Genomic DNA, 14079 nt, shown 5'->3' with positions numbered 1-14079 from the left:
TTGTCAAGAGAATCAAAGCAGGGATAAATTAAGTGAGTGTTTTTCTTCTGATATCTAAGAAGCAAAATCAAAGTGAACTCCAAGTGTTCTGAAGATATGACCTGATTCAAAATCTCAAGGTTAGGCTTGCTGGCCTCTGGTTTCCTAATCTGGGTTGAGAGGGTTGCTTTTTTCCTAAAGGGAGATATATCATCTCTTCTTACTTTCTTCATTGACATAAAATGTTTTTTAAAAAATAATTTCAAGTGGGGCAATGGTGGCACACACCTTTAATCCCAGCACTTGGGAGGCAGAGGCAGGTGGATTTCTGAGTTTGAGGACAGCCTGGTCTACAGAGTGAATTCCAGGACAGCCAAGGCTACACAGAGAAACTCTGTCTCAAAAAACCAAAAAAAAAAAAAAAAAAAAAAAAAAGTAATTTCAGATTCAGAGAAAACTAAAGAACAGTGCAAATATCTCACCTACCTTTCACCCAGATTCTTCGACTTGTCAATATTTTACAACATTTGCTTTATTAGGTCTCTTTCTCTCTCTCTTCTATAATATATAAAGCAAGAAGCACAAAAGAGAAGGCGAAGGAATACTTCAGACTGAAATATTTTAAAAATGTACGGTCCTCTTACAATCGAAAGCAGAAAGGATCAGCACAAGAATGTCAGTGAGTCATGATGTGTGACGTCAGTGTCACATGCTCCTCAGGCACAGCTTTGCTCAGGATGGCTGGCAGTTCCCAACAAGGGATGATTTGTGCCCTTGAAAACTTTTGGCAATATCGAGAAGCATGCTTGATTGCCATGACAGATATAATGGAGACCCAACAGCAGAGGCTGCAAATGCTGCCAAACATTTGACGATGCATAGCCACATCCTTAAGACTTCATGTTTCATGCTTTTAGAAAGTCTACATTAGACCCAACTGTTCCCTCTCCCATGTTACGGATAGCTACCTGTGGCCATGTGAATTAAACGGGATGCCTACTTCCGGTCAAGATGGAGTAACAGAGGCCATGTTTACTCTTCTACTCCTAGAAGAGAAATGAACGAGCAGACAAAATATATAAAATAATATGGCACTCAAAACATTGGCCATGGCCACTAAAAGACCATGACCCTGAAAGACCATTGACTTAGGGCCTGGAAAAGGTTTTCCAGCATGCACTCTAAACAGATAGGAGGAGAGAAAGATACAGGGAGACTAACTCGAAAGACCTGCACAGGGCTTCCCTGAAGTGCTCAACAGAACTCTTGGGAGCATCTCTGTAGAATTTACCAGAGGTTGAGGCAAAAAAAAAAAAAAAAAAAAATCACCCAGAAGTACTAATGGGAGAGGAAAAAAAAAAATCAATGGAGTCCTTGCATGGACAAAGTAGTACCTTGTAGTGCCTTTTCTCACCTGACAGAGAAGAAAATCTCATAACTCAGGAACACTGGAGCAGTACAAAGGAGAGTCTTATCTCAGTAAAAGGCCAGGCAGCGCTAGATCAAATGCAGCTCTGGTCCTGGGGTACTAAAGCTTAAAGAGATACCTGAAACAGCTTCTAAGTAAACAGCACCCACAAACCTGTAGCCTGCAATTATGGGACTTTTAGAAAAATCCAGTACCCAACAGAGTAAAATCCATGCTGCCTACCCTACAGTCAAAAATTACCAAACAGTTCTTCCCAAACCAATTTATACAAACACTAACTGAAATGTTAGCAGGTTTTGTCAATGTAAATGCCACCAGATTTCTATTTTGGGGAGTGGTGATGGTGGTTGTGGAAATATCCGATTCTAAAAAAAAAATAGAAATATAAAGAACCCAGATTACCATGGCAACTAAGAACAAAGTTAGATAACACTACCTGACACGTGGCCATAGCTAGTAAAGGTCTGATTATCGATACAGTGACACATTGGTACACTTCTATGCAAACAATCCATGGAACAGAATAGTCTACTGATAGACTCACACACAGAATCAATTTGCCAACTGAAAAATGGCAGAAGCATTTGAATAAATGATGCTAGAAGAAAATTGGCTATCCATAGGTTAAAAAAAAATCACAACCATCAAAAACCTACTTTAATACTCACATTCCAAATAAAACATAAAAAACTAATGTGAAGGGCTGTAGAGCTATCTCAGAGGTTAGGAGTGCTTACTGCTCTCACAGAGGCCCTGGGTTTGGGTCCCAGCATCCACACTGGGCATCTCCCATCTGCCTGCAGCTCCAGCTCTAGAGCATCCTACATCTTCTGGCCCCCACTCATGTTCACATCCCCGCACAGAGACACAAAACATATACAGAAAAATAAAACAAATCTTAAAAAAAACCCAACATACTTAAATATCATAGTTCTATATCCCTAAATCTAAAATTATCAAGCTTTTGGAAGAAAGTTACCAAGACTTTGGTCTATGAAGTCTTAAATATGGCACCCAAAACACTCTCCATAAAAGAAAAAATAAATGTGACGACAGCAAAATTAAAAAAAAATCAAAGACATTACAGAGAGAATGACAAAACGAGTCGTGAACTGTGAGAAAGTTTCAAATCATGGTAAAGAACTCGTATTCCTGATACACAGAGATTCTATGGTACGAATATGAAAATAAAAAAGAAAACTAACCCAATATAATATGTATCCATAGCACATGAAAATTCTACGCAACAAATATGAATAAAAGCCAATAAAATTTGAGGTGAAAAATTTGAACGACAGTGCACGCAGGAAGATCTATGGATCTGCATTAGAGAAGGCAGTTAAAATCAGAGGACATTAGAGAAATGAGAACTAAACCCTCACCAACTATCACTGACAGGAAAAAGCTTTCATGAGGAAATGGGACAGCTGAATATGCACTATTGACAGTAATGTAGTTGGGAAAAGCTTTCTAAAAAGTTTAACATACACCTATGACATAGCCAAGCGCTTTAACTCTGTCCTGAGCACTTTCACAAATGAAATAAAGCATGCGTTCACATAGAGACATGGACAACAACAACCAAAGCAACTTTATTTCCATAATACCTACAGAAATGGAAACAACTCCACTCTCTGGAACCATGTAGCTGGATAAGTAGTTCTATGCTGGTCTAATAAAATATCACTCTGTAGTACGATGAACCAAGCTGCATATGGTAAAGTCTGCCTTTAATCCTAGCACTTGGGAGGCAGGGTTGGCAAAGGCAGGTAGATCTCCACGGGTTCAAAACCAGCCTGGTTTGTATAAGAAATCCCAGGCAAGCAAAGGCTACATACTAAGACCTTGACTCAAAACAACAACAAACAAAAGAAAACAAACAAACAAAAAAACCCAACAAAACAAAAACCAACCAAACAAAAAACAATGAACCAGTAATATAGTAATATGCATAAAATTACAGACTATGTTGAGATACCTAACCGTATAAGTATGTGTTTTATACGCATATTATATATGTATACTGTCTACTCATTTATGCAAAATTCTAGAAAAGTCAAAGTAGTTTACAATGACATACCCAAAGCCTGGGGATATGGACCCAGGAAGAATAGGAAGGGGAGATCACTGAGGGTTATGTAGACAGTGGAGATGGGGGAGGGGTGTAACAGTGGTTTTATGGATATAAAAACGTTAAAACTTACCAAAATATAACTTTTAAATACACTTAATTTGTTATATACATGCATTATATTTCATCATGGTTATGGTACTCTTCTTGAGGATTAAATCTAGGTCTCCACACTTCCTGGGTGAGTGCTCTACCACTGGGCTACCTCTCAATTTCTCGTTCCTCTTTTATTTTTGAGATAGGGTCACACTTTGTTGCCCAAGCCAGCCTTGAACTCACTCTAGAACCCATGTCGGGCCTTCAACCTGCCTTAGCCTCCCAGGTAGCTGGGTTCACAGGCCTTTCTTATTAGGTTTGACTAAAATTGTTTGTCTTTAAATTGAAATAAAAAGAATGAAGAGTTGGGTTCATCAGGTACACTAATCGTATTAGCATGTAGTTAGCAGACCTGCAGGGCTCACGGCTACCATGCTGGACAAGACCATAGAGAATATCCCTGTCACTGCTTGTACTGTAGCTCATCATTCACATGTTCCCCCATAAAGAACACGTGACTCTGTCACCTCGCCCACTGCTGTCTGCCTCAACTGAAACGGAAAAGACAGCAGCGCTGCAGCAGGGCACTTGTTGCTGGAATTGTTTTAAAGCAGATTTTACTGAGTTAATTTTAACGTAACGTTTTCTGTGAAGCAAAACATACCCTGTACTCGTAAGCCTATATAGCACATGGTTCGCTGCTCACCTGTCATGGCTTCTAGGGACAAGACGCTAAACAAACGGAAAGGACAACCGCCTGAACTTCCTTCCTCCTTGTAACCGAAAGGGTTGCAGTTTCAATACAGTTCTTTGATGGACTCAAAGATATCCTGCAAGTTACTATTTTCTTATAGTCTACTGTGTATAGGAAAATACAGTCTCCTTGTATTTTCCTATTGAAAAGAATCCAACACATAACCCTTAGACAGCAAACGTCACTGGGAGTGTCTGAGTGAGAGGAGATATTCAGAAACCCCTTCCAAATGCACTAAAATACGTCACCTTCAAGGAAAGGTTCAAAATCGGGGCAGGGAAGTGTTAATCTCGGCGTCTAATGACTGTGAACTTCTCTCCTCGATACGACCACTCTAAGTTTTGAAGGTAGAGATAATGTTATTAAAACAAACACAAAAACTCAGACTGTGCTTTCGGCGCCCACCTGGCAGCCTCTGGACTGGGGAATCTGCTTTCTCAGTTTTTGCCTCATATGAGACAGAGGAGCTGAATTCCTCAAGCCTCTTTGGTCTGAAGCCTGAAACCACCATCCTTCCACACACATGCCTGATCACCGTTGTCATATAGCTGGACTACAGAAGAGGCAGCTGGAGTTGAAATGGAAGGGGATAGGTAGCTGGTGGCCAATGTAGATGACCAGATCCCCCCCAGACTCTGTACTACAGCAGCCAAGGAGAATGGAAACAGAAACTGGGTCCCGGAGTGGTTTGCAGAAACAGAACTCAGCAGCCAGCTTCACTTACTTTGTGACACCGACACAGCCATTTCCCTTGTTGTCCATGTCAACAGAGAACATGGGGCAGCTTGCAGAGTTTCTTTACTTCCCCAACTAAACAATAAGGGAGACAAGCTTGGGTTTAATTCTTTGAAAGCGAGAGGATACATATCCCCAACTGGAAACATAATGGTCCTTTACAGCTTCCCACAGTTCACTCGTGGTTGTTTATGTCGCTATTTCCCTCCTGCTGGAGAGACAGGATCACAGCTCAGAGACTGGAGGAACAGCTTGGGGGGCTTTCTCTTGCATTGCCTTGACAGTAAGACTGTGCAAATACATAACTGAAGCCTCCTTCCAAATGAGGGACTGTGACCTGGCAGGGCTTCCTCTGGATGCCTAGCTCCCTGAAGACACTGCAACCCATGCTCAGAAGTAGAGAAAAGCAAGCCTCCATTCCTAGCCCCCTCCCAGTACAGGCTGTGATTGGTTTTTCATTTTTCTTTTTGCCCCCTCCCCCTGCTTCTATCTTTCAGTGAAACGCAGAATGGACTTAATTAAAGTTTTCAGAAGGTATCCCCCTACCTCATATATTTTCAGCAAAACTCAGTCTGGGAGATAGCCATGCCAAAGTAAGCAGAAAGCTAAACAAACAAACAAACAAACCAAACAAAATAACAACAACAAAAACCCCAGATACCATATCACAGAAGGAGTGGTGGTGGTGATGATGATGGGTTGTTGGGATATGTGTGTGTGGGGGGGGTGGTAGGCAGCTCATCAGATTTATGTAAAACCATAAAAACATTTGAGATACGGTAACATCACTGTCTTCTTATACATCAGATGAGGAATGTATATATATATATTTTTTAAAAAAGCCCTCCGCAACTCATACGCAATTAGCAAAACTGGGGAAGGGGAACCTGCTTAAAATACAAGAAAGTCAAAACAAAACGAATGATCTGGAAATCTGTTTCCTTGAATTCAGTCGAAGCCATAATTTAAATCCATTTCCTCTCAGATCACTTTAGACTCTGACATTCCTTCTCTAGGGGTTACTGTGACAGGGCAAGTGCATCGTTCAGGAAATTCAGGAAGATGCTCTTACTCTGCCAGAAGTGGATGACGAGCAAACAACACTGTAAGTGTGAGGTCAGAGCGCTCATGGACAGCCATGTGCAGTCCGCACGCACGCACGCACGCACGCGCACACACATACATAAACTTCCAGTTGCTAAGTCTCTAAGATCACTGCTAAAGAAAGCCGATATTTAATATAATATAGACATTAGTTATTTAATATAATATAGACATTAGCACCCACCCACACAGTCACAGAGCAGATAGGGAGAGAGCGCTGCTGCTCCAGCCACAAGAAGAGACGCATTTTAGTTGGAAACTAGTGCACATTCACCGTCTTCTATGCATCTCAGAAACAAAACTCAGAGCAGCGCTCTGCAGCAGCGCCCTGCCACACTCTCATCATCACTACTACTATTTCCCTTTTCTTTCGTGAGAGAGTAAAAAGCAAACCTACCTAGAAGCAACTAAAACATCTCACTTTTATAGGCTTATCAAGAACAGCCAAAGAAACCCCAATGCTTTCTTTCACAAAGTAGCTGGGCAAGGGAATTCAACAAGGAGGTGCAATCTGACACACTGAAATAAAACCAGGCTGGATCGCAGCCAACATGACGTTAGGAATCACACACAAGCCGCAACTGCCTTCTGGTTGGTTCATGGCTGACTTTTTAAAGCTACAGCGTAGCCGGGTGTTGGTGGCGCACGCCTTTAATCTCAGCACTTGGGAGGCAGAGGCAGGTGGATTTCTGAGTTCGAGGCCAGCCTGGTCTACAGAGTGAGTTCCAGGACAGCCAAGGCAACACAGAGAAACCCTGTCTCGAAAAAAAAAAAAAAAAAACCTACAGCGTGCCCGCTCATTTTGGCTAACTACCTTCAGCACAGTTAGTGGGAGGGGATGATCCCTACTTCCAAAGAGGCAGAATTCTTGCATGTGTCTTGTACGAAGAAGAAGCTGTTTCTGGAGCTGCTTACTTCCCTACCCTTCCCTGTTGCCACCTAGGTCTTTACTGTTCTTCTGCACAGTCATACATGCCATGTTTCAAACTATTTCATTTTCTCCTCATGGGGAAATAAGAGAAAACCCAGGGATTACGGTCTCTACACAGTGAACACAGTGAATCCTGCATTAGTCTTTTTTTCCCTAACAGAGGCAGAGACAAAGATCCCAGAGCTGACTTTTAAGTAATCTCTTTGTGAGAGAGAATAAGGAAGGCTCTGGTCAGCTAGCAAATCCCTCACTCCTCATAGGAAGCAGCATCTCTCAGAGAGAATGTGAAATAGAAGACCCGAGCTCCTGCAAACATTCACATTCCACCCCAGGAAGCCAACCAAAACCAAACAGAAACAAGCAAATCCTTTTTCTACAAAAGAAAACCCCTTCAAATATAACAGTTGTCTCAGTTGCATAAAAAGCGTAACCTTGTTTTCCCCACCCCTACCCCCCAAGAAAGATTCAGCTAACACTTGTAACCCTGAGCACTTGGTCCTGCTGAGGTGACACACAATCAAGGCATGCCAGCCTACGGACATCTTAAGTTCCAATTCAGAAAACTGAGAGTAGAGCAAAGAGACTGGGAGAGTATTCCTGTGGGAGGGCGGGGTATTCCTGCTCCATAATCCTTAACATTTTGTATGTGAGTGGGAAACAAATATTAACATTTCAATGCTTTTAATTCAAGATATCCACTGACACACACACACACACACACACACACACACACACACACCCTGGCTTGGTGCCAACAAAAACCCAAGCCCAAAAACAGTGACAAAACTAATAAAATCCACTCAAAACAATGGCACATTCAAGATCCGTACAAGGACCCTGAGGATCCTCGGTTCTTAGGCATTTTAGGCAGAACCTAGGATAAACTGGCTTCCCTTTTCTCTACTAACCTTTAAGGGCATTCAGAGATCAAAGGTCAACAAGTATAGTCTAAATCTGGATCCTGAATTCCTAAATCACCCACACACATGATTTTAGGAATGGCATTTGAAATTTTCAGCTTCCCGAAAGATCACAGCTGAGAAATATTTATTAAAAGGCTCTGTTTTCTGGGCTTTGCTACTGACTCATTACAAAAGCAGCTATAGTTTTTTTTTTTTCGGGGTGAATGGTAAGTGCTCAGAATTTCTGGGTACTGTTTTGAGCAGGGGTCAGCATGTGGGTGCATTATCATGAATGACTGAAAAAGGGTCATGGTTCACGTCAGCAGATCCATACTCTGGGACTTCGTGAGAATCCTGACTCATTTCCCAACGACAGCTAAAAGGAATGGCTTAGCATTGTAAGTCTGATGGGTAAGGGGGAGGGACAGTATAGCTCAGAATGGTTCTAAAGGAGCCCTGATCACATCCTCCAAGGGAAACGCTCAGAGATGAAGGCATGCCTGAGTGCACTCACAGGAGGGAGGACTCCAAGTTTCTCAAAGCACCTTCCCCTTCACACAGAACAGGCCACCCTCTCCCCTCCTGCCTGCTGTGTTCAAAAGTTTGCCTGTTACATAAATATGTTTCTGGAAGTGTTGCAGGAAATTGGTCCCGTTTCATCAAGAATGAACCACAAAGGTGCCCTATATGATGGCAACAGGTTTCACTTTGTAGCTAGTTTCTAACTTTGGAAATAAAAGGACATTTGTGAAAGTCTGTGTGGATTCAGTCACTCATCTTTGTACACTCCACAAGCACAGTAGCCTTATATGAGGGACGTGTATATGAACTATGTTTACATTGTGTTTGTGTTTCGTGGAGCACGTGAGTGTTGTGTGCTGTATGCAGGAGGTGCACTTTCTGATTATAGAACGTGTGTGTGTGTGTGTGTGTGTGTGCCCTGCGTGCTGTATGTAGTGTAGTGTACTGTGCTGTATAGAGAGGGGCACCCAAACAAGACTTTCTAAGACAGTACATCTGTACTGAGGTAGGTAACTGTGGATACCATGGCCTCTGGATTCTGGAACAGAGAACCTTTGGGACCACTTGAAAGTGCCCTCGGATGGGGGAGGGGAGGCCAATGAGGAAGAACAGGAGCCTGGGCACTTTGAGTGGCTCCTATGTTGACCCGCACCCACCTCCAAGAATCACCGATGGCCCAGGAAAGCCAGGCTGTTCTGTAGGAACCTTCCACTGGTCCCGTGCTGGACCGAAGTCCCGAGGGCAGGGCTGCACGCGTCCCGAAGGGCGTCTCCTGGGCACAGGACGGGCGTCCTCACTGCCAGAGGTCGGCTAAGCAACTCGCGGTGGCGCCGGGGACAGAGGGGAAAGTTTCTGCTGAGATTCTGAGGGAGAACAGGGCGGTCAGCCTTGGGTGGGAGCTGCTAGGTGTGTGGCGCAGACCCTAGCACCTACGACCTGTCCCGTCCCGCCAGCTCTGTCCCGCTCCACTCCAGGTGACAAAGTGCACGCCCGCGGGGCACCGAACTCACGGGGACCGCGGGGCGGGCTTTGGAGTAATTTGGTTTTTTTTTTTTTTTTTTTTTTGTCGTTGTTGTTGTTTTGCTTTTGTTTTTGTTCTTATCTTGGTGTTCCCTGGTTCCTTTCATCCTGGAGAGGAGGGAGGGCGGGCGTGTTCCCAGGACAGCCTGCGAGCCCATCACTTACCTCCCGCCCAGCCGCCCGGTGGCCGCCACGCGCGGAGCCCAGACAGCGCGGGGCGCGGGGCACGTCGGGAGTTGTAGTCCACCGTGGGGCCGGAGGTCTCGGAAACAGGGGCGGAGAGAGCGTGGAGAGACAGAGGCTCTAAGAAGGAAAGGACCGAGTTCGCTGAGATTCGGAAGAGGACTTTTGCCAATGCCTCAAAACTTCCCGGGAGCAGAAGGGAGGGCCTCCTCCCGGGAAAATTAGCACAGCGGAGGTTTTCGAGTCACCAACATTTTCTGTGGATAACCCCGCTGAAGTTACACATCGAACTTTAGCAATAATGATTACAAGACATTTCCCAGGCCAAGTTCCTATTTTGTAGGGCTCTGCTTCCTCTTCACTGGGATCACGTGTGTGTGTGTGTGTGTGTGTGTGTGTGTGTGTGTGTGTGGCATACTTTGCTTAGATGCTCCTGTTTTCTTGTTGGAGAAACTGCATCACTCCATCAAAGGGTGATTGGACTCTCCATTTACAGACCACTCTGTAGCCCTCTTTACAGAGCGCTGTTTATTTATCTGCTCCATTCTCTTACATCCGTGAAGCAACACTGAGATTTAAGCAAAGTAAAGCTAGAGAAGCGGTTTTGTGTGTCTGCACCTGAGGAGCTTGGAGTTACCTGTACTTAGCCACTTCCTCCTCCCACCCTTCTCTTAGTTGTTAGGAGGAGAGAGGGAGGGAGGCCTGGAAACAGCTGTAGCACACAGATCTAAAAATGCGGAACTTTTGTGGAGCATTTTCTTGAAATAGCTGGTGAGGTCTGAGGAGCTAGCTCGGCTAGTAACATGCTTGCTTGTTAAATGTAAAAATCTCAGAACGTGTTCTAGAAATTAGGCCTATTTTATGAAAAATGAGCCATAAAGTTGGCCGCAGATTTCACTTACCAGCAAGGGCAGAAAAAGCCAGGTATAGTGACTTCAACTCTGGGAAGGAAGGGGATCCCGAAGACTTGCTAGCCAGCTAGCCTGGGATCCTGGGCTAGTTCTAGACCAAAGAGAGACTGAGTAACAAACCACTGGAGACTGTACCTTTAGACCAGCATTTGAGTTTGCCTCCGGCCTCTATACTCACACACACAGACATGCAAAGAAACTTGCACAAAGGAACACACACCACACACTGCTTCCCCGTCTGCAATCGTTGGTAAATAGGTTAGCAAATGGCTGCCCTGGATCTAAGCCAGATGGGGTGCTAGTGGACACAAGTCCCCATCCCCAACTCAGAAGCTATTAAGAATTGCTAGCCACTTGCAAAGGATTATAAACCACACTTAGGGACAGATCCAAGTTTAGCAGTAGCTTGTCAGTGCTGATACATTGTGGCTTCCAGTCTTGTGTCCTTGTGGGACTTCTGCCTGTGAGTGTGTGTGTGTGTGTGTGTGTGTGTGTCTGCATCTATACATTTCTTTGGCTCTTTTGTTGTTGTTGGCTTGTGTGCTTGTTTCGTCTTATTCTTTGATTTTACTTCATCATATTTTATTTTATTTTATTTTATTTTATTATTACTTTTTAAAATGCCTGTTTGTTTTCTAATGAGAGAGAAAAAGAAAGGGCATGGATTTGGGTGTGTGGGGAGGTGGGGAGAATCTGGAAGGAGTTAGGGGAGGGGAACCAAATATATTTGAAAAAAATCTTTTTTATAATAAATATATATATTTATTTTATATTAATAAAATAAATGATTCGTAAGTGATAGATACATAGGTAGCCACCTGATGTATTAGGAGAGCAAAGTGGGAAAGAAATTCAACACAAGATTGTAAGATGATATGATACTGTAAGGGTCACAGGAGGCCAGTGGCAGCCAGGAGATTGGAGGCCACTGAGACCTAGAATCCCAGTGTTGTCACTCCTGAGTTAAGTCTAGGAACGAAAAGTTATTTAACCTCTCCAAACCTCTTTGACCTCAGCATTAAAATGTAAGAAATACCAGTTGTGTAACAATAGCTCTGAGCGGCAGTTCAGATTAAAATAGGCAGGAGACACTTAGAATAGTAAGCACGGATCTAATGTTACCTACTATAATTATCTACAGAAATTCCTTTTGTGGAAGTATCAAGAAATGAATTGGCGTGGAAGCCGTGTTGGGAAGCTGTGACTATGTTCTAAGCTACAGCAGCGTCTTAAACTCCAGTGACAGACAGGAAGTAGCTAGGAGAGTCTTCAGAGACAATAGGCAGGGCAGGGCAAGCATTTGCTTGTGGGGGAAAATGAAGAGGGAATCCCAGGCAGTTATCATTTTCTGGATCGAGAATATTCTTGGAGTTGCCATTTCAGACACGGACATAGCCATTGGAATACAGAGTTTTGCAGGAAAATAGCCAGTTTGGCTTGGAACCAAACAGGAGTCTATCTGGGTGTGGATGACCTCGTGACAGTTGGGAAGGCTAGTTTGAATATTATACGGCGATACAGAGCTTTAAGAGCCAGTCACGGAGGAGAGGAAGTTAGAAAGCCTGTGCAGAGACAAAGGGAAGAAGAGCAGGAGTGGGCAGGAGGAGCTGAGGTGGGGTAGGCAAGGATTGGTCAAGTGGCAGCTGAGGGCTGCAGGGATGAAGTCCAGCAGAGCCAGGCAGGAGCAGTGAGTGGGGACAGGTCAGCAGCACAGTCACACAGAGGGGAAGCCGGCCACACAGAAGAGACCACTGAATGTACCCAGGGGTTGTTTTGGAAGTTGATGGGGATGAGTTTTTTCTTGCTGCTCACTGGGAAGGATGGAGTCATCTTCCATTGCCTGGGACTCATGGATTGTCTTACACCCTGTATACCTCACTGTTCCCACAGCCTCGCCTCACAGTTCATATAGGTGAAAACCCATGTTCAGTCATGCCAGCTTGCGCTTAAACAAAGTGTTTTTCATGTGGTTCAAAGATATACTGGCTTTTCCTGGAGTGTAGCAGCTTGGATGACAGCATCATCCACAGAATTCGGGCCACCAGTACAGTCCACCTTGTGGCTGCCCATCTCTCCCTAGGTGACTGTAGCATATGGACACCAAGATCTACTTCCGCAGCCTTTCTCTCTCCTTCCTCACAGTGATTACCTCCTAAGATGGTTAAATTTGATTGTCCACTGGAGTAGATCTGGGATCAACTAAGGCATGCATGGGGCAGGTCGGTGAGGGAATATCAAGGAACGGTTAGATGAGGTGAGGAAGCTCTTCCTCCTGCTCAGCACCCTCCCCGTGTCTCCCTCCACCTCAATCTCCACAGCATCTGCTGAGCACTGCTCTGTGGATTTCTGAAGGAAGAAATAGCCAGGTCACCAGTGCGGCTGGATTAGGAACTAGAGGACTAACCAGAGGAGGGCTAGAGATGACCATGGAGGTGGAGACAGATGCTGTGGGGTTTGTAGGCAACACAAGGACTCTGAAGTGGGCAGCTGTTGGAGAGACCTGAGCAGATGAATAAGAGGGCGGAACATGTTTTTAAAGGATGATTTTGGGTACTCTGTCAAGGATACATCATAGGGAACAAGTGGGGATAACACTAGGGATAGACTAACAACATCATTGCAGTAATTCAGGCTAGCTGCAGTACAATCTTGAATCAGAGTTGGTAGCACTGAAAATGAGGGATTACTGTCAAAAGTGTGCACTGCCCTTGCAGAGGATCTAAGTTTGGTTCCTGGTACCCACACCACCACCAAAATTGGCTTGCAATCAACTATAATTCAGCTCTGGGGACTCAGCTGCCTCTGTTGTCCACCAAAGATGACATATGTGTGTCCCCTGACACATAGCACTCATACATAATTTTTAAAAAATAAATATTGGTGCTCGAGAGATAGCGCAGCTGTTGAGAACACTTGCTGCTCTTCCAGAGGTTCGATTCCCAGAATGTGCACGGTGCTTCACCACCATCGATAAGTCTAGTTCCTGGGGATCTGATGCCTTCTTCTGGCCTCCAAGGGCCCCAAGTGTGCATATGGTGTACAGATACACATATAAGCAAAACACCTACATACACAAAAAAAAATCTTAAAAAATGATAGATTAGATGAGAAAAAGAACTCAAGAATTTATGAGCACACAAAAAAATTCAGGATGGAAGAAAAATGTAGACAAAGGATGTGAGGACTTTGGAGGAAAGAGATTTTGGGAATGGTCCCCAAATCTTGGACTTGTTATGAATATTGACATGTTTGAATAAATGGAGATAATGAAGCGTTTCTGGAGGAATCAAGAAATGCAGTGGCTTTGAGTTTCTGAGTGTAGGGAGTGAAGATATATATTTGGGTTCTGTAGATGGAAAGGAAGAATCAGGCTAAGAATCAAGTAGATTCTCAGCCCATATAATAATGTGAGCCTAGGGCAGGAATCTTCTGGAACTATGTT

At 44.0% G+C, this 14079-nt stretch overlaps 1 protein-coding gene across 3 annotated transcripts in view; it reads right to left on the bottom strand.

Moving 5' to 3' along the window:
- Samd13 (sterile alpha motif domain containing 13) overlaps positions 1–9727 on the bottom strand; it is a 32768-nt gene extending 23041 nt beyond the window's left edge. The window contains exons 1-2 of one of the 3 annotated variants that reach the window (XM_028788110.1): positions 9709–9727; positions 9180–9386 (exon numbers count right to left, since the gene is read on the bottom strand). Coding sequence is in view for 1 of the 3 variants with exons in the window: in XM_028788109.1 (XP_028643942.1) it covers positions 5054–5091 (38 nt within the window). In the remaining 2 variants the exon portion in view is untranslated. Of the gene's footprint in view, positions 1–5053; positions 5099–9179; positions 9460–9708 lie in introns of those variants that run through there. The other 2 variants (XM_028788111.1, XM_028788109.1) reach the window with 2 other exon arrangements.
- Between the last annotated feature and the right edge of the window lie 4352 nt (positions 9728–14079).

This window comes from Grammomys surdaster, unplaced genomic scaffold (assembly GCF_004785775.1).
Source record: "Grammomys surdaster isolate TR1022 unplaced genomic scaffold, NIH_TR_1.0 125701, whole genome shotgun sequence".
Taxonomy (NCBI): domain Eukaryota; kingdom Metazoa; phylum Chordata; class Mammalia; order Rodentia; family Muridae; genus Grammomys; species Grammomys surdaster.
This window is presented reverse-complemented; position numbering and strand designations above follow the sequence as displayed.